At 60.1% G+C, this 20,184-nt stretch overlaps 1 protein-coding gene across 8 annotated transcripts in view; it reads right to left on the bottom strand.

Annotated features, from left to right (window-relative positions):
• CRTC1 (CREB regulated transcription coactivator 1) overlaps positions 1 to 20,184 on the bottom strand; it is a 67,026-nt gene that overhangs the window by 8,472 nt on the left and 38,370 nt on the right. For 5 of the 8 annotated variants that reach the window (XM_079115997.1, XM_079115999.1, XM_079116000.1 and 2 more), the window contains exons 2-10: positions 16,793 to 16,909; positions 15,603 to 15,650; positions 13,939 to 14,076; positions 12,922 to 12,983; positions 11,226 to 11,320; positions 9,140 to 9,225; positions 6,710 to 6,750; positions 6,045 to 6,265; positions 1,587 to 1,720 (exon numbers count right to left, since the gene is read on the bottom strand). In XM_079115997.1, the coding sequence (XP_078972123.1) occupies positions 1,587 to 1,720; positions 6,045 to 6,265; positions 6,710 to 6,750; positions 9,140 to 9,225; positions 11,226 to 11,320; positions 12,922 to 12,983; positions 13,939 to 14,076; positions 15,603 to 15,650; positions 16,793 to 16,909 (942 nt within the window). The remainder of the gene's footprint in view (positions 1 to 1,586; positions 1,721 to 6,044; positions 6,266 to 6,709; positions 6,751 to 9,139; positions 9,226 to 11,225; positions 11,321 to 12,921; positions 12,984 to 13,938; positions 14,077 to 15,602; positions 15,651 to 16,792; positions 16,910 to 20,184) is intronic. The other 3 variants (XM_079115998.1, XM_079116001.1, XM_079116002.1) reach the window with 1 other exon arrangement.

Genomic DNA, 20,184 nt, shown 5'->3' with positions numbered 1-20,184 from the left:
GCAGGCCTCACCCAGGGCCTGTCCTACCCTAAAGCCCTGTCCACTCTGGGGACCCTGGAAAAGGTGGGAGTTTTGGAGACAATGGAGCCATCACTGGGCCAAGGCTGGCTCAGGTCACTGTCAGAATTGGCAAGAGGAAAAGAGGTAGAGGGAAATGGTGGCATCTGGAAAGTCTGTGTAGAAACACACAGCCCTGGGGCCACTGGGGGGAAGGCCCAGGGTGAGGCAGGCCGGGTCCCCAATCCTCTGAGCGAGGCTGGCTGCCCAGGAGCTGCAGGACCTGAGCACTCGCTGCCCAGTCTCCAACAAGCAGTCAGGGCTCAAGAATCAAAACAACGTTCCAGAAAGGAAAGGGGCAGCAGGCCTGGGTCCAAGACCAGCCAGTCCACAGGACACAGCTGCAGGAGCTGGCCAGGGCCGTGCGGATCCTGACCGAGCGGGACGCCCTGACAGGCAGGCAGGCAGGCAGTGGGAACCGGGCCCAGGCCAGGAGCAGGAGGGGATCCCTGGGACTCTGTTAAAGGTGGACGATGCCACTATTGGTCACGTTAAAAACGAAACCCAGGGCTGGGGCTGGGGCTGAGCACAGCATGCTCGCCTAGCACGCGCAAGGCCCTGGGTTCAACCCTTAGCACCACATAAAGTAATAGAATAAAGGCATTGTGTCCACCTACAACTAAAAAATATTTTAAAAAGAGAAATGAATAATATCCAAGTCCATTATCCACTAAAAAAATATTAAAAGTAAAATAAGCTCTGTACAAGGGAATTTTTAAAAGATGGGGGTTGGAGGTATAGCTCCATGGAGGAGTGCTAGCCTAGCACATGGGGCCCATCCCTGGGACTTCCAAACCAGAACAAACCCAAACAAAAAGATGAAATGGACAAATTCCTAGAAAGACAAACTACCAAAAACAAATTGAGATGAAACAGGCAACAGGAAAAACCTTGTAACAAGTAAGGAGACCCAACCAGTCATTAAAAACCTCCCACAGAAGACAAGGAGCCAAGTGGTTTCAGCAGCAAGATGCATGGATTTTACCAGAGATTTTGAACAGGAATTAAAATGCTTCTTAAACTCTTCCAAACAAAACCAAACAAAGGAGAAAACAATTCCTAACTCACTCTACGAGGGTGGATTTATCACGTCGGAGAGGTGACCAAAAATACTAAAATCAGAAGTGAAAATGGAACGTCCCTACTGACTCCACAGGAATAAAAAGGATCCTAAGAATGTCACGAAAATTGACAACAGCGAGTTGGACAACCGGGATGGACAGATGCGCACCAACCACGAGAAAGTGAGTAGATGGAGCCGTGTGCAAACTGAAAACTAAAACCACACTGCTAACCAGTTTATTACGGGGCGTTCAAGGAGACCTAAAGAAGCACAGGGCTTCATGAAGGCTCCTCGTCACACCTGGCGTGAGCTCCACTCGGCGGATCTGCCTGCGACAGGCACGGGGGACTCCTAACCACCGAGTTTGGCATTTTTCATGTTTGCAAAGGACAAGGCATCTCTTGACTCCGAATGCCCTGGGAGGGGGAGTCAGCCCTCACCTTCCCCACCCACCTCGCCCTCGCACCTGAGTGATGGGTGACAGTGGGGACAAGGTAGGTGACACCTGCTGGGCCTGCTGCCTCCTCGCCTCTGTGCTGAGGGACAGGGGGCTGACACCAGCAGGTCGGTGCTGTGGAGAGGAGCCTGGTGTGCTCATCCCTAGAAAGGAAGAAGAGGCAGGGAGGACGGTGTGAGGGAGGCCAAGGCCACCCACACACCCCAGGTCACGCTGCAGAGGGACAGCCCAGGTGCTCAGACAGAAGCCAGTTGGCCTGTTCCAAAGGCCAAACCTGGGGTGTCCCCCCACAGTCCCATCTCTGATGACTCTGGGGTCCCTCAGCCCAGCATGGGAGATCTTCTTGCCCCCCCAGTGAACCCCAGCATCCCTCCAGAAGTGGGGTGAGCCACAGGCCCAATCAGCATTTCCCCACTCCTGGAGCATGTGACTGGTCCCCAGATGGGTATGTGACCAGGCTGATCCAGAAAGAGCCTGCCTTGGGATTCTGGACGGAAATTCCAGGAAGGGCTGTCTGTTGTGGGGGGCACATCCCTACACCAAGCTGAAGAGCTGAGGGGCAGAGGCAGGACCTGGGTCCCTCTCCAGCCCCATGGAGTTCCCGGCCCCAACCACTCCCCTTTTCCACTGGGCTGGGCTCAGGTCGGAATTAGCTTTAACAAGCCCATGCTGCCCAGGGCTGCGCCAGTTCCTGCTCCCTAGCAGTCCCTCATGGCTCCGCCATGTCCCACTTCCACGCCATCCTGTGCCTTGTACATTCCCCATGCCAGAGTGCTCCCCGCAGGCTGACCCCACTAAGACCCAACTCCTTCACATTCTCCCCATCTCTGCGGGAGACCCTGCCAGGAGTCTGCACGCTGCCCCTTCCTTCACCCCAGCCTCCACAGCCCTCACCCTGAGCAACGTGATCCCTAGATACCACTGTGGTGAAAGAACAGGTGAGACCGAGTACAAAGTGGCGGCCGTTTGGGCCTGCTGGGCTACCCTGGGCACCAGGCCAAGCACACAGCAGGCTCTGGATGAGAGGGGAACCCTGGGGCCCAGCATGACCCACATCCACCCCGACATGGGTTCCTTGTCAGTGAGATGAAGACGATAATAGCTGCACTCAGGTTCACCGTGAAGCCCCAGCGAGGTCACCAGCAGGCTCTCAAGAGTCTGGCCTGCAGCCAAGGCCGGGTGAAACTGCCTGAGTCACCCTTCGAGATCCGGGCCCATCCTGCCCAGGGCACCAAATCAACCGTGTTCTGGCAGATGGGGCGGCGGGTTTACAGGTCTGTGGGGACACACCCAGCACATGCCAGGAGATGACAGGCAGTCTTCTCCATGCCCAGGGCAGCTGCTGGCTGGGGCAAGCTTGGTCAGGCCTGGACTTCCCCTTGGAGGCCTGGTGGCTCTGCTCAACCTAGCACAGGGAGGGGGCGGGGCTGATGTCTGCACAGATCCTGGGCACCGGGGTCAATGATGTCAAGGGGACATCAATGAAAGCCCAGGCAGGAGTCTGGGATGCACCTGCTCAGAGCAAACCAGGAGTTGGGACCCAAGGTCCCCCTTTGTCTCTGAGCACCAACCATCTTGTATGTTGTGGGGGACAAGAGACACTTGGTGCTCAGGTCAGGAGCAGATGTCAGGGCTCAGTAAGGGGCAGAAGCACATGCTAAGAGTTTGCAGGAGGTGACATGGGGACTGTGGCTCATCCTCAGTGCAGAACACTGACCTGCTATCACTCACCTTCTGACTGCAAGAGAAGCTGGAAATCAACATTTCCACACCAGTTGCCTGATTTTTAAACGTCAATTTGAAGTCACACACACACGCATACAGAAATCACGTGCCACACAAAATACACCAGCAGCTGGTTTGGCCTTGGGCTGCCCACCTCCAACATCTGTTCTGAATGTTCGAGTCTTTAATTCTCTGCTGAGCTGTCAGGTGGGAGCCTGGCCTCACACGGGGTGGTCCCTACCCCTGGAAAGGTCAGTCGGGCCAGCAGGGCAGACGGGGCATCTTGCTCTTGTATCCCTTTCAGAACCTGGCTCACCTCTGGAACGGGCACATAGCCAGCTGGAGGGGAACTCTGGGGCGGGCAGGCAGGGAGAGCCGCCAGAAGGGCGGGCTGTGTGGGCCAAGTGGCAGGGGCCCTGTGGCACGCAAGCCCTGCTGGCAGGGGTAGCCAGCCTTGGAGCTATGCCAGGAAGGACCCCCAGGGCCTGCCCCCTCCCAAGACCTGGCAAGCAGCCAGCACACAGCTTCAGCAAATGTGAGATGCGGGGCTGCCCTGTCTCCCCCACGGGGCTGGCGGTCAGGGCAGGGAGGGGGTCAACACGCATGTGCGCCCATGGTTGGCAGGCAGCAGGATTTAAAAGGCACTCAGAAAGCAAAGTCCCTGCTAGGGGAGCTGCTGGAGCGGCAGGTCTACAAACAGCTGCAGGCGTACTGGCCACTCCTGGCCCAGGCCGCAGGGCCGGCAGCGCACCGTCTGGGGTCTTCCCATGTGCTGGGTTTTCCTGTGCTTGTTTAGACTGGGTGCAGGGTGGGGTGTGCGGCTCCCAGGCAGGCTTTGGTGGACTGCCAAGGACCCACAGGCGGCGGAGGGGGACTCTGGCATGTGGCCCCAGGGGCTCCAGGGACAGGGTTCTGAGCAGGCTCTGTCAACTTGGGCAGCAAGGGGACGGAACTGGCCCAGGACAGGGCTTGCCGGGCGGCCACCGCGGTCCCTCACCCGCCATCAGCTGGGGGACTCTGGCATGGGTGTGGGAGGGTGGTGGCTTCTGCGGGGGTGCTGGCGGCCCCAGAGCTGACCTTTGGATCTTACTTTGCACAGGCCCATGCAGACAGATGCCACCGTCTGGCCAGGCCTCTCGGGTGGGGGTGGGGCGCTCAGGGGCAGGGAGCTTGCCTGGCACAGGAGGCCTTGGTTCAGGCCCAGCGACACCCGCACGCACACATGCACCCAGGAGCACTGGCATCGTCTTGCCCACCCCCTGCCCTGTTGGCGCCTGCCAGGAGCAAGCTGGGGCTTCCTGCTCGCCCCCTCCTCGCATCACCCTGGCTCCCAGGCTGGTCGGTGGCACCCTGACATCTCTCTGCAAAGCACCCAGTGAGATTCCAATCCTCTCTGGGCCCTGCGGCCCCTCCTGAGCCCCTTCTCCCAGGGAAGACAGAGGAACTCTGCCAAGGGTGCGTTTCAGCATGTGAGGCTTCCATGGCAGAGCCCGCTGAGGCTGCCTGCTGAGCCTGGGGCGGAGGCAGGACAGGCTGTTCCAGAGAAGTCGGGACAGAGCCTGCAGCATCCACACCCCAACGTGCCCCCCAGAAGCCCTCCTGCCTGTCCTACCACCTGGGGCATCTCCTCTCTAGAAGTCAGATGCCTGCCCCTTGGATGCAAACCCACACCCAGACAGCAAACAAAGGGTACAGGTGTCATGGCAGGGACCTGGAAGATTGAGGCCCAGGCCAAGGGACAGTTGAAGACCATGTGGCAAAGCTGGGCAAGAACAAATACAGAGAAGCAGTACAGCATGAGGTCAGGGGACAGGTGAGGAGGACAAGGTAGGTAAGGCAGGAGAAGCACAGATCAGGGCAGCACATGCAAGTGCCCTGAGGCGAGTTCATCCAGCTGTGGGGCAAGGCAGGGAGATGAGCAGGAGGGTGGAGGGTGGCCCTCACTCCAAAGGTCTTGGGCTTTTATGGAGAGGGAGGTGGGGACTGTGCAAGGTTCCAAGCAGAGGTGGGTCATGGGCTGATGGTGTTCTGGGTTGGAGAAGAGACTGGCGGGGAGGCAAGCAAGCAGGAGAAAGGATCTGAGTTGGGTCAGGTCTTAATGGTAGGGCTGACAGGTCATGCATTCAATAAGGAGGAGTGTGTGTTGTGTGACAAAGAGAGGGACAGAAGAGTTAAGGGGATAACTCCACAGTCCTCAGTGCAGCCCCTAGTGGACAATCCCCAGAAGGAACAGGGACAGAGTAAAGCTGGAAGCTCCCGGGACAGGCAGGGACCCATGGACCATCCCATGGACCAGGCCAGGGGACAAATGGGTGTAAAGTTCAGGGAGGGGCCAGGATGAGGTGTCACAAAGCAGGCAGTTCAATGTAGCAAGGAGGCGCAGTTCAGACCCATTTCTATGTGATGTGCTATTATCACCAGCACCAGACCCATTTCTGTCCCCAGTGAGGGGCTGGGACAAGAGAGATGGGGGCAGCACAGCACCCCAGAAGTTATGTCCGACCCCTGCCCTGGAGGCAATATGCACCCCCTCAGGCTTCGCCTAGGCGGCCTGGGGGCCGTGCCCTGAGCCCCCTGAGCCCTGCGGCAGGCCTGTCACCCGTCTCCACTCTCCAGGTGCCTGGTACTGTGGACGCAACCGTCAGCCCTCATCTGATGCACATGCCATCTTCCGTGGACAGTCCACCAGGGAGCGAAGCGCCCGGGGGGCCTCGCACTTGGGGCCATGCTGCGGGCCCTTACCCTGGCCGGCGCTGCCGATGCCCAGGTGCGTCAGGTTGGCGGCGAGGTTGCCAGTGCTGCTGGAGCTGCTCAGCGCAGGAAAGGTGGGCTCCTCGGGGTCCAGAGGGGTCGGGAGGGGGGAGGGGAAGTGGATGTTGGTCAGGTCGGGTAGGGAGCCCCCTGTGTTGTGGGTGGCAGGGATCAGGGCTGTAGTGTTTTCCTGGTCGGCGGATGGGAAGATGCTGGGGGAAGGCCAGACAGGGGCAGGAGGTGAGGCCTGGGGACAGCGGCCAGCCGACCGGCTGGCTTGCCCCCAGAAATCGTGGCAGGGGCAGGAAGGGGCCGTGAGGAGAAAACTAGCAAGTGCCAAGTGAACACTCCTCAGCCAGGGGCTGCCACGTGCAAGGCGACAATCGGGCACCTCCAGCGGGACCTGAGGGAGCACCTGCCGCCAGGTCAGGGAAGGGGGACAACATTTTCTGTGGCCCCAGGGGCTCCAGGGACAGGGTTCTGAGCAGGCTCTGTCAACTTGGGAAGCAAGGGGCCGGAACTGGCCCAGGACAGGGCTTGCCGGGCGGCCACCGCGGTCCCTCACCAGGATGCGCAGGCTGATGGCGGGTGGGCGCCCTGGGGAGTCCACAGCCCCAGTAGCCGAGGGCGTGTGGGCAGGCGCTGTGGAGACTTACTTGATTCCGGGGACCTCACAGGACTTGGGCCTGGATCCCGTCTGAAAGAGAAGACAGCAGAGGCTGAGCCAGCACCCACTGCACCTCCTCGGGGCACAGCTGACCTGCCCCCGGGTATCGAAGCTGCTCCATGAGAACCAAGCTTATGCGGGACCAGGATGACATCAGTGGCCCCAAGGGCAGAATGCCGCCCATGGGGGAAGCCAGGACCAGTCGAGGGTTGTGGGGACAGGGTCTTTCCGCAGGTCCCTACCCCAGTTCTTCCCTTGGCAGGGAGAGGGCACAGTTCCACTCTGGCTGCTTGGTTGGTGGGGACACAAAGGGTGACATGGTGCCTTGTGAGCAGGCATTTGGGCAGAACGTGTGCCAGCTCCTTCTGCCCCCTGGGGTTTCCATGGCAGTTGGTGGTCAGCCCAGCCGAGGGGCCACTGGAGGCCGGGGTGCCTGAGGTCAGGTGCTCACAGAGCTCCCCATCCTCTATGCTGTCCCCAACCATGGCAGTTGGGGCAGGTGTGGCAGGGGTACTTTTGCTTGGTGGCCATGGGGCGAATCTATGAGCAGCCACCAATCTCTGGGGACTAGGTTGGCCCGTGTCCAACGCAGAAGGGTATCAGGTCAGGACCAGATGCCTCAACACTGTCCAGCGGCCACCACCTCCTTCCACGAGGACCTGCCTTCCAGTGTGAGGTAAGGTCCAGAGGCGAGGCTCCCACCTGGCCCCAAAGCACTTCTTTGTCACGTGGGCAGGCATGCTCCCACGGGCCAGCTCAGGACGCCGCCAGTGTAACACCAGTTTCAGTGCTTGCTGGGGACATTTGCGGAACACACAGATCGCTGCAGGGAAGGCCCCGTGAGGCATGGCCACAGTGGCCTTTGAACTCAGGGCCACAGTGCTGCCTGCTGCCTGAGGTCTGGATGGTCAGTGACAGAAGAGCAAACCACCGTCACAGCACCAGGACAGCCATGCGGCTCTGGGCCACAACCTGGAGCCCCCACAGCCAAGGATGGAGCCCCTGCTCCCACGGGCTGGCCCCAGGGAAGAGTGCCCAGGGAGACGTGTGGCTTCTGAGTCGGGTACACGACTGTCAGCTGAGGGCCCTGCTGGGCCTGGGGAACTGAGGCTGCAGGCGGGCCCTGGACTTGGGCTTCTGATCTCAGTGGGCATGACTGGACAGAGTCCTGTCTCCTGACAGACGGCTCCAAGGCAGCCACGTTTCTAGCTCCCTGTCTGCTGCCAGGCCCTTGGACAGGTACTGCTGGTCAAGTTCTTCCGGGATCACCAGATGAGGACGGCCAGCCCGCTGGCAGAGACGGGTCTGCCTTGGTGCACACACCACTGGGAGCAGGCGTGGCGGGGCGCCTGCGGGGTGTCGCGAGACCGTCCGGCACTAAGCCTCTGCAGCAAACGCCTGCAGAACAGGTTCTACTTGGCCAGGGGCTCCAGTTCGCAGAGTAAACACTCACTCCATTACTGGAGTTCTGCAGAGCACGTGGCGCTGGCCTTCTGAAGACGACGTGGAAAAGCATTCCATGAACTTTATGAGATGTATAAATGGATTTCTGAACAGTTTTTAAAAATGCACTCCTCACTCTCCACCCCCCAGGGTCCCTCCAAGGCACCAGCCAGTTTTGCTTTCTTTAATGGATGGGTGACATCCAGCTGTGCAAATGGACCAAGACCTGCTTTTCCGCTACCAGACATTTAAGTGGTTTTGCAATTTTGTTTGGGTTAGATTTTCTTTACTTTCCTTCTTTACTTTTTTTAAAAATTTTTGTGGTACTGAGGATGGAATCAGGGCAACTGCTGTATCGCTGAGCTACTCCCCAGCAAGGTAACAGCATTACCAGGAGTGTCTCTTATTTCCTTAGAATCCCTTCAGATCCCAACTCTGAGGGACTGAGGGTCATCTCCTTAACAAGACCCCTAGGGCTGCATGTTCAGGTTGTTTCCAATTTATTCCAAAACCTCTGGATAAACACCTGTGAATGCATCCTACTTGCTGCAACTGAACCCTCAAGGTGGGGATCGCTTGGGCAAACTCTGCTAGAAGGTCTCGGGGCCAATGGGTCCATTTCTTTCTCAGAGGGGAGAAGCAGTTTTTCTCCCTTTGGAGTCAGGGTCTGGCTTACGTTGCCCAAAATGGTCTTGAACTCAGTCCTCCTGTCCCACTCCCAGGTGGCCACGGCCTGGCTGGGGACAGTCAGTGCTCTGTACTCTACACTGAAACCTGACTAGCAGTGGATGTCAACTGAGTGTGTTTGCTGGGTGACAGTCCTGCTGTGCACATTAGGTAGGCTTACGAGGGACTCTGAGTCCAGGCCCAGGCAAGCCTGAGGCAGTGAGGCCTTGGGGAGGGTGGACCCACCTCAACCTGCCACCGTCACCTCGTCCAGACAAGGAACTGGCTTTCTGGAGGCTGGGGCTCTTACCTTCTTGGCGTCCCACGCTTGCTTGGGAAGGTTTTTGTCTGCTTCTGTCGTGGACTCCTCCATTCCTGGGACTGTTAATAGTAAGACTAGGATGGGGGAGAAGGACACTCAGAAAAGAGGACACCTTCCTGACAGCCAGGACTGGGACGAAGCTGAAACTGTCCTAATGGGGGACTAGGGACTGTACTAGAATTACAAAAAAGGTTTCACTAAAAAAAAAAAAAAAAAAAAAAATCAGATAGCCCAAGAATCTGTATCTTAACACAGAAATGTAAAGAAAAGCCCGGGGCCCACGCTGCATCTGCCTCCTCACGCTGACAAGGGCCTTGGTGGCCTGGGGCAGCAGGCAGCACAGTCTGTGGGCACCCACCACCCAAGGACATCTGGCCACCAGTACCAAGCAGAGAGGTGCAGACCCTGGGCCTGACGCAGCAGCAGCCTCATGAGCCGGCTGTGATACTTGTTCTAAGACAGAAAGGTCCAGAGGCCCGGGGACGGGTGGCTGGGCAGCACTCAAGGGTCCTGAACGGGCCAGGCCTGCAGGCCTTCCTCAGGCTTCAGTCAGGCCAGAGCACCCGCTCCCCGTGCTCTCTGTGCTGCTGCAGGGTTCATTTTTTGATTTGCTGCTGGGCGCCATGAGGAACCAGCCAGACCTGTCACCAATGCCATGAAACTGGGCTGGCGGGGGCGGGAGGCAGCAGGGCCACTCCAGCCCTGCCATGGTCTGGGCCCCTCTCAGCAGCAGGGATGAGTGATGTCTCCAATCCTGACTCCAGGGCCAGCTGGATTCTGAGCAGTCAAGGGTCCTGGGTCTTGCCTTTTTTCCATGGTCAGTGTGTCCCTGGGGACAGTGACATCCTCATGCCTACCCCCAAAAGCCCTGTGCCAGTAGGACAGGCAGCAGTCCAAGAACGCGTGCTGCTGGCAACAGGAGGGCAGGCCCGGGAGCCACGCCTGCCTGGGTGGGTGGCGCTACTGCTCTGGGACCTGCCCTCTGTCGCCGTCGCCCGCGCCTGCGCCTGTGCCTGCAGACCGGGACTCCGGGGCTCACGCTCTGCTCACAGTCCCATGGGCGGAGTCTCCACTACATTTACACACCCACACAGTGAAGCCACGAAGGCAGCGGGCATCTGGGCATTCAACTCTGCCGTTCCCTGGCTTGGGGATCTTGGTCCAGATGATGCCCACACAGGGTTTCCGGGCCTGGCCTCACAGCACCTACGATCCCTTCTCTGGATGACACTGCCCCAATTTCGTTTTTGCTTTTCTGGAGCTGGGGACTGAACACAGGCACGCCAAGCCACATCCTCAGATCTTTTTATTTTTCATTTTGAGACAGGGTCTTACTAAGTTGCTTAGGGCCATACTAAGGTGCTGAGGCTGGCTTTGAACTTGGACCCTCTTACCTCAGCCTACTTAGTCACTGGGATTATAGGTATGAGCCACTGTGCCCAGCGACTGCCCCAGTTTTTGAAACATCTACTCTCCTTGAGGGTCCCCAGGATGCTGCCTCCATGCCTGGCTCCAAAGTGGATCCAAGGGCCTGGGCACAGAGGCCTGGAGAGGAGGCTCCCAGCGAGAGTGCAGGAAGAGTTGGGCTCTTTCTCACCCACTGTAGCAGGATGAGCTCAGGGGCTGTGGGGAACAGTTCTGAGCAGCACAGTTAGAAAACAGTCCAATATGAAATCCTGGATCAAGCAGTACCTGAAGCTGAAGGTCTACCCTACACTATAGTCCTGACCTGGTAAATGCCCCTTTTACCCAGGCCTGCCACCCCCTACATTGGAAAAAATCATCTGCACAGCCACCAGATTCCACAGTCATACCCTGAATCCATGAATCCTGGGGGCTAACGTGTCTTTGCAGGGGCATTTTCTCTGCCTAGAGAACCCCTATGCATTCTTTAAAACCCAACTCAAGCAGCCCCACTTCTGGACATTTCCCTGAGCCCCTCTCCCTGTCCTGTGGTGCAGTTCGGCTCCTCCTTTGAAAGTCTGTCCACTCATGGACCGCCAACCTCCGGAGCACAGGGGCCACCTGTCAGGCTTGCCTGACCCCAGCCAAGACAAGAGTCCCCTGCCCATACCTCTTTTCTGGTGTGCATCCTGGGACCCACCCGAAAAGGATTCTGACTGGGCGGGCGTCATTGTGCTCTGGTGAAGGGCAGAGTCTGAATTGGTCCTGGGGGAGAGGAGAGAGACAGTGAGACCCTGGGAAGCAAGAGGGTCAGGAGCAGCCGCAGTAATAACCTCAGCATCATGTGCCCTGCCCAGGACGCCCGTGGGACAGGGTGGCAGATGTAGCAGTCATTTTTCAAGTGGTTGCACCTGAGCAGAACCGTAAGGACGTTGTTCTCAGAACCACTAGACTCTGGCGTCCACCTACAGGCCCACTGAAGGACTGTCCCTCTGTTCCTGACCCAGCCCTGTCTGCCCCCTTCAGCAGGGCTTCTTGGCTTCAGGGACGGATGGTGCCTCACTGTTGAAATTCCCCAAGGGGGCCTGACGGTCCCATGGGCCCAGCCTTGGGGGTCCGAGTGTGCAACCTGTCACTGAGTCCCTCCCAGTAACAAAACACAGTGGGTGACTATGTCCTCTAGATGCTCAGTTTCAAACACTGTGACAGGTGGAAAGGAAGGGTTTAGAGAAGCCCCTCAGTGACCCCAGGAAAGAAACCGACGGGGGAGGGGCAGTCCCCCAAACGGTCAGAACTCTGGGAGGAGCCTGGTGGTCACTCTGCCTGGCGACCATCTGGGAACTGAGGATAAGAAAGGCCAGGGTGGGCCAATCAGCTCCCAGCTGGAAGTGCCTCTAGGGAGGGTCCCCAGAATGACACCTAGGTCCAGCTGCACAGCTGTCAACTCAAGGAGGGGACTAAGGGCTGATGTGCACCCCAGGGGATATCCCAGCCATTAGCGACAAGGATCAAATGTGGAACAGGGAGAAAGGTGACAATGGTTCAAAGGAGTCTTGAACCTGGCCCTGCCCCCAACCAGCTGTGTGTCCCTGAGCCAGTGTTCTGCCTTCTCTGTGCTCAATGTCTACAGCTAAAATGGGAAAACAGCACCTAAGCCACAAAGCTGTTTGTTTCCTATCAGCTGATGTGTGACGGTGGGAACAGGGCCTGAGGTACAACATGTGCCTGGTGGGTATCAACTATGTGACCGCATCATATCATGAAACTGCATGTGCGTGCACGCGTGTGCATCTGGTGTGCACACGTGTGTATAGCTGTTCTTCCGTATCAGTTCCTTAGGAGGTTGGTTCCGGAATCCCCTGGGACACCACTATCCAAAATGCTCAAGTCTTGCTGAGGAGTGGCACCTGTGCAGGCTCCCGGCACCGAGGCGGCGGGCACGCTGCAGAGGGTGAGGGCGTTTTTGCTCGTGCCTTCATGCACGTCCTAGTCCTGGCACGAGTGCAGGGAGCCCCTACAAGCACCTTCCACAACCGTTCGATGAGATGAAACGCTGCTTGCCAAGCACCAAATCAAAGAGCAAGCGACAACTTTGGTTAGAAAGAAAGAAACAAATGGACAGACGGATGGACAAAAAAGAAAAATCAAAAGAATGAGGGAGGGTTGAAGATCCCTACATGGGGTCTTCCTGATCTTGCAGGGTGAGAGCTGATTTCTAGAAACTTCAGGACGAGTCTAAGCTTTGCCATTTTGAGTGACTCTGGCTTGAGTGACCACTCACTGGTTTTCCACACACAACTACAGTGAAAGTTTAGTTTTGTTCCCACAGAGTGGGTTGGGGATGGGAGCCAGCGCTGGCCACCGACCTCCTCCAACTGGTGTCCGCGGGTGGAGAGAGGTACACAGAGCCGTATGGACAGCTGTCGGCGTGCATGTGAGTTAAGGGGACAGCGCTGTGGGCTTGGACCCTACCTGCACCCAAGTGCTCTCAGCCACCAAACAAGAAGACCCTCCAGTCCCAGTGGCCAAGCTGCAGGAGCTGATGGGAGGGGCATGCGGGTTGCACACAGCTGGGGCCAGCAGGGCGGGCTGTCCGCTTCCTGCTGGCCTTTCCCGCCTGGCTGTGACAGGGCTCCCGAGGGTGCGGCCCATCCCACCCTCCACTCAGCGCTGTCCTCTTGCAAGCGCACGTGCGGCCTGCGCCCCTTCCCAGAGGTGCCTGGACCGCGAAACCGGGCCACAGGCGCAGCAGGGAGTCCAGTTCAGCTGACCTGGTCTCGCCTCTTAATTCTGGGCTGACGGGCGGCTCCCAGGGCCTGAGCGTTTGGTCTGGGACTCAGCTGGTCGGGCTTCCCCAGCCCACGGAAATGAGCAGCAGAGAACAGGCGTCTCCGCTCTGCAGAGCCGGGGGTCCCAGGAGCAACCCGAGGCTGCTCGGATTCTGGGCTGGGGCCTGGCCAGTGGAGCACCAAGGGGAGGCCGACCGGGGGGCTCTGGCAGATCACTGCTTGACCGAGCAACAGCTGCAAACTTTACACACGCCTGGTGGTGATGGAGCCGCACAGACCCTCTGGATCTCACTCAGCCCCCACGCAGTGCCCACAAGGGCGCCATCAACCCAGGTCCACCCACAGCCCTCCTGGCCCCACTGCCCCGCCAGGAGCCCCCTGTGGCCCACGTCACCTGCCTCAACGCCTGCCCTGGGAAGTGCTCCCTGTGCCACCTTGGTTCCGAAGGGTCAGACACCACCTGCTCAGCTGTGGCACCAGGCCCTGGGAGCCGGGTCCATGCCCAGAGCCAGCAGCAGGCAAACTCGGGGTCCTGTAGCTGCTGACAGGAAGGGGCCCCATCCCTGCCCGCACATCCTCCGGGAAAAAGGATATCTGCCGTCCATGTTTGTCCACTGACAGGGGCCGGCGGTGCGGGGAGCCAAGGCGGCTACGTTCCCGATACACTCGGTCTACCAGCCCATGATGTCGGGTGGTCCGGCTGGTGTCCAGGCCTGAGGACTGGAAGGGTGTCTGGGATGAGGAGGGGGATGGGAGGAAATTGAAACAGAAAAACCCAAACAATGGTTATAAACCGTGACCTGGTATCTGGCCAGCCCTGAGATCTAATCTCAGGGACCCCCCACTCCAGAGACACCCTTGGACACCACTCTGCGTCCTGAGATGGGTGTCTTTGAGGCCCCAGCTCCCCAGCCCTCCGAGCACTGGGGATGGGGGTGCAAGAGGCGGCGGGGTGTCCGGGAGCCAGGGGTGGCAGGCGTGCAATGCAGCTGGCATGCACGGGCCAGGCAGAGCAGCACAAGCTCAGGACCCCAGTGCTGGCCGGGGTGCCTGGGGTGCAGACGGCCTGAGCAACCTCCTCCCAGCCTCGCCAGGTGCAGACAGGCCTCTGCCCTCTCTCTCAGGGCCGGGCCGGCCTTCGATCCCCTGCTACGTCATCCCTGGAGAGGCTGCCAAGGGAGGGCCCAGGGGTTTCCGCCGAGAACTGCTGCAGGGTCCACGTGGCCAAGCGCTGGCTCCCAGGAGGCTAGTCAAGCCCAAGGCTGCTCCTCACTGAGGCTGGGCCCCGCACCCTCCCTCACCGCCTCGTCCAGGCGCCACCCAGAGCCAAGTGCAGGCACCTTCCGGAGCCCTGGCCCATGGCTTCCCCGGATGGGGCTTCCTTCCAGCACCTGGGTTTTGCACAAGGTTCCCAGCCAGGCCTTGTTCCCCGCCAGGCTCTGTGCCCCTGGGGCTGCTGGGAGCCTGCGCTCCGCCTGCCCTGGCCCTGCACTGCCCTCTCACCATCTGACCGGAGCTAGGTCGGCTGCCTCTGCCAGATCTGGACACAGTGGGTCCCCCAACCTAGCCATCTGGTCCCTGGGCCTGTCTGTTTTTTCTGGGCAGTTGAGCAAAAGGCACTCCTGAGGCTAAGATGAGCCCCCCTTCCAGAAGAAAGCAACGGCTGCAACTGCCGTGCTCTCCCATGGGCCCCAGGCGGGCCACCTGCTCCCCAGTGTCTGGGGGCTCCCGGATCTGTCTCTGACCCAGCAGAGACCCTGTTAGCTTGGCTCGCTGTCCAGGGGGCAGAGCCATTCATCTTTCTGAATGTCTTGAAACCCAGAGGGGAACCTGAGGTGGCTAAAGCAGAGCTAGAGGGGATGGAGCTGGGCCAGCCACACCCCAGCTCGCCAAGCCCTGCCTGCTGGCCCCACGAGACACGTGCACACGCCCACGTGCGTGTGTTGGGGGGACGGACCATGCAGCGCTGGGGGCACATGCTTGGATTCTGCTCAGGTGGACCCAACTGGAATATGCGGATGTGGCATCCACCCCAGGTGGACCCCAAGAGTCGGGGCGGGGCCTCTCGATGCAACCATACATATTTCCCGAGATGGGAGTGTGGAGCAGGTCCGTTTCCGTTTGGTGGACAGGACGTCTCCCTGGGAGCCACAGGGGCAGCCACGTGGGGAACTGGGGACACCCAGCAGCCTCACACAGGTCAGGGTCTTGCAGGCTGGCGCTGGGGATGCCAGGCCTCAGCCTGGGGGCTCAATTACCAGAGAGACAGGAGCCGCTGCCAGGGCCTCCCCCAGAAATCCGCTGGGCTGAAAAATGCAAAGAACCGAGACCTGAGATGCCCGGCGGGCAGGAAGCGCGGCCCCGGCTGTGGGCCTCAGCAACAGGTGCCCAGTGGGACCGCGCCCAGGCCTGAGCGGGCTGGATCTGGACCCCACATGGGGCTGGGCAAAGGAGATGCCCAGAGAGATGTTCTTCTGGAAGGAAGAAGAGGCGCAGAAACGGAGGAAGGGGAGAGCTGGGAAGGAGGGAAGAGACCCAGCTCAGGAAGGGCTCTGGCAGAGAGGACCCAGGGAACCAGGGATAGCCCCAGAGTCTGCCGCATGAGGTGCCCTGAGGAACTGAGCTCGGCACACCCCAAGCAAGCCTGCAGCGTCGCCCCGTCCGGTCACTGTGCAAGGGGAGGAGGGGAGGAGGGTAACGCTGAGCCCTGGGGGACAGCCCCCCTTCCACCAGGCCTATCAGCACCCAGGGACACAGCTGTTCCAGAACCGCTCCCAGCAACGGACATGGGTGTGATCACGGGGGGAGGGGCATCTGTCCATGCAGAGCTCAGACACTCCTAGAGGTGGCCTGGAATCAGAGCCTAACCCCACCACCCTACTCCTACTGCCACCTGCAGACCAGGGATGAGGAGGAGGATCCTGGGACCTCATCTCCCGCTGCTGCTGATAAGGGTGGTGCAGCAGCCGAGCAGCCTGCGGGAGCGCCTGTGTGGGTCTCTGCCAAGAACTGTTTGCAGACAAGTGGGGTCAGGTGGCCGGACCTCCTCCTGAGAAATGCTGGGCTTGTGGATTAGTGAGGCAGGACCGAGCCAAGCCCCAGAGGCCCTGAGTGCTTTCCGCAGCCGCACAGCCGGCGGGCAGGTGGAGTGGCTGCTGGACTGCTCATGGCCACCAGGCGGGGGCTCTCTGTGGGGTCTGCGGATGGGGGACAGGCCAGTGGACAGGCAGGTGAAGCAGGGCTGAAGCGCTCTGCTTCCTGAGGTCCCCAGCATAGAAAAAGAGTAGGCAGGGGAAGGCAGGGTTCAGCAATTGTATGGTGACCTCGGCTGCCCTCAGAGTCCACCGCACGTGCTCTGTGGCCAGGGAAGGGTCCAGAGTGGGACCAGCTCCAGGTGGGAGGCTACTGGGGCCCCCCGCAAGGGAGGCGGCACTGCAAGGGGGCTCACCTGGAAGGGCAGGTCCATGGTGCCACTCCCGATCTGGTTCACGTTGGGCAAGGAGCCTCCATAGTACTGGCCGCGGCTTGGGCCCAGCTGCAGGAACTGGGACTTCTGAAGCTGAAGCTGCAAAAGAGGAGTGGCCAGCTGCCGTGGGGGAGGGGACACCTCCCGAGGGCACCCACAGAGCACCGGCCCAAAGGGTGTCAACAGGGTGATGGGCTTCACGTCCATCGCAGAGACTGCAGGACCCTCAGGGAAGTTAGCCGTCTCATGACCAAAGGTGACAGGAGAAACCAGAGGCATTGGGACAGCCTCCCAGGGCAGGGTGCACCCAAGAAAGCCTGTGACCCTGAACGGGGGCAGTGACTGCCTCACTGACCAGCAGGCAAGTGAAGGAGCGAGGAAGCCACGGAACCAGCAGGAGAAGAGCCACTCCTCGTCTTGATGCGAACCAACACTGGGCAGGAGAAACCGTTTGTCCAATGGCCTGAATCGGAGAGCGCCGTCTCCGAAGGATGATGCTGCCCTTCAGGAGTGGCATTTCGCTCCCTGCGGCAGCCTACTCAAGACCAGGGAGGCTGAGCGAGTCCTTGGGGGTCTTGCCCAAGCTCCCCAGGCTCCTGTGCGCCCCGCGGGCCTTGCTGGAGCAGGCCCAGCTGAGCGCCTTCACCTGAGCAGCGTCCATGCTGGCACTCAGGCGCCAGGGGCCTGCAGCTCCCTGACCGATCCTGCTGCTTCAGAAGGGGGAACAGTGATGGTCTCCTCTCCCTCGAGAGGCTGATTCGAATCTGCAGGGAGCAAAGGCAGAGGTCCCTGACCCAGGCAGCACGATGACCTTCATGGGTGATGGCCCACAATCCCTACAGGCCACCAGGGGAGGCAGCCGCCACGGGTGCGAGGCAGGAGCGGGCGTCCGCTGCGGCCCGGCAGCAGGGGCGGTTGCTAGGGTCCACACTGTGTACACAACAAGGCCAGCTCACGTTCCCTCACAAACAGCTCCTGGCAGGCGTCGTGAGCTGGCCGCCTGGCTGCTCGGCTCTCCCACGCCAGCCCCGGCTTCCTGGGGGGCCTCGGACACCGGAGGGGGAAGTGAAGCTCAGGAACTGGCTGTGTGCCCGGCAAAGCACCTCGCCCAGGTAAACAGCTGTTTCCTGTGCGCTGCAGTGGAGCTGAGAGCAAGATTAACCTTGTGCGCTCCTGGGTGGCTCCCCGGCACCTGTGCAGCCTGGACTGGGTCAGTGCACAGAGGCCCTGGCCCTTGGTGGCTGCCCGTCAGCACACCCACCCAGAACGCCCCACTGCGTCCCTCCTGGCAGACATGCGAGACTAAACAGGCTGTTCCAGGCCGGAGGGGGAGGCTAGGCAGGGTGGGGCCCACGGCTCTCGTCCCCCATGCCTGCCTGGGCACAGATTCCTCCCGACCTCCCACGACCCAGCCACACCCTCCTGTGTCAGAGCTATAGAGAAGGAGCCTGTGCTGGGTCCACTTCTCCTGGACCTTGTGGCCCCAGAGGCCGCGAGCCCTGCACCCTCCAGGCCTCGGCTTCCCCTTTCCTGGACTAGGTCACGGGGCGGGTCTGTGTGCAAAGGTTGGGCGTAAGTGGAGGCGCTCACTGGCACCCGCTGTCCACACAGGAGACCTGACATCACCAAGCGCCCTGAGGCCAACTCGCTGGGCCTCTCAGGCTCAGGGCCTGACAGTACGCTCCCAGCTCCCAGGTCCCATCCCTCTCCAAGGCTCTGTCCTGTGAAGCCCCAACCCACCCGCCTTGCAGTGCAGCCCCGGGCCCAGGCTGAACGCCATGGAGGATGGTGCTGTCCCTCTGGAAGATTCCGTGCTCACCTTTGGTAGCATGTGGAGCTGCACAGTAAAGGACTAAAATGACCAAGGAGAGGTACAGCGTTCTCCTGAGCCACACGAGGTGACCACAAAGTTCCCAGAATATCCTGCCTTCCAACTGTCCCTGGGTGCTACAAGCCTATAAAACCAGCTACTCAGGAAGCTGAGCAGGAGGATCCCAAGTTCCAGGCCAGTGTGGGCAACTTAGCAAGACCCTGTCTCAAAATAAACAGAAGGGTGGGGGTGTAGCCCAGAAGCAGAGCAACTGCCCAGCACGTGGGAGCCCTGAGTTCTATCCCTAGTACCGCAAGGGGAAAGAAAAAGTCAATGTATCCCTAGGGCCTCGGGCCACCTCAGATGGTCCATGTCCACACTGTGGTCTAGGGCGGAGGCCCTGGGCCACACAGGATCAGCGCTGCTTCTGGGGGAGCTACACACTGATGTCACCCCTCTGCTGATCATCCGTGCCAACAGGACGGATCCCCAACGACAACCCCAGGCACCAAGGCCCAGGGGAGCTCCTGCTTGGCAGTACGCCATGCATGTTGTCACACGCAGGCTGGGAAGAGTCAACCCTATCCACGTGACTCTACTGGGAGGGGACAACTGGAAGCCGCTGCTTGGTCTGCTGCCTGTGCCGGCCCTGCACTGGCTCCTTTGCTGTGGTAAGCCACACTTCAAAGGAGCCACCAACCTTGAGAGTGGCTGTGGGGACCCACAGGCACCAACTACCCGCCCAGACCAGGCCGGAAACCCCTGGGAGCAGGGCCCTTTCTCTAGGGTCCTGGGAGAGAGATGCCATGCCCGGCTGGACAAACGGACCTCACGCCTCGGGTAGGGAGCTGGGGAGCTGCTGCACTGGGCGTGGCTCTGGCCTCCTCCTGCTGCCACGCCCCTGTGCGTCCTTCTCCCCAGGACCCAGGAGTCAGCACCCTGTCCCCCACCGTGCTGTGCTCCCTGAAGCCACAGAGACCCTGCAGACAGAAATGCATTGGCTCTGCTGGCAGAACACACAAGAGCACATGAGTGAGCGAATGGACAGGTGCAGGGATGACTGGACACTGCTGCTCTTACCCCAAGCTCGTGGTCACAGGTGGGGGACAGGCCCGCCCGCAAGCCACGCAAGCACCAGGGTGGGAACCTGGAAGGCTCAGGCAGTGGCTCGGCCACTCTTTTCCTAATGACTCCGGGTGATGGTCAGTCTTGACCTCGACCTATAACCCAAGTTCAGAGCAAACATCTGGCTCTGGAGGGACCTCCCGGGAGGCCACGGAAGATCCCAGATGACTTCCTGGACCCCAGCCTCGCGAGGGTGGATGGAGGGGCTGCAGAGGAGCCGAGGCCTGCAGACACTGTCACAACCCAAGGCCACAGTGCCCCTCACTGTGGCCTATGGATCAGACAGACAGTCAAGAGTCCAGACTCCCTGTCAAGGAGAACAGGCCTGGAAGGAGGGCAGGGGCAGGCGGCCTGCTGCCCACCCTCACTCTGGCCCCCCACAGGCCCCGAGCAGGGCCTCTTCTGTGACAGCCCAGCTCCACTGCATCCTGGGGGAGCC

Source organism: Sciurus vulgaris (assembly GCF_902686455.1).
Source record: "Sciurus vulgaris genome assembly, chromosome: 16".
In the NCBI taxonomy this organism is placed as follows: Eukaryota; Metazoa; Chordata; class Mammalia; order Rodentia; family Sciuridae; genus Sciurus; species Sciurus vulgaris.
This window is presented reverse-complemented; position numbering and strand designations above follow the sequence as displayed.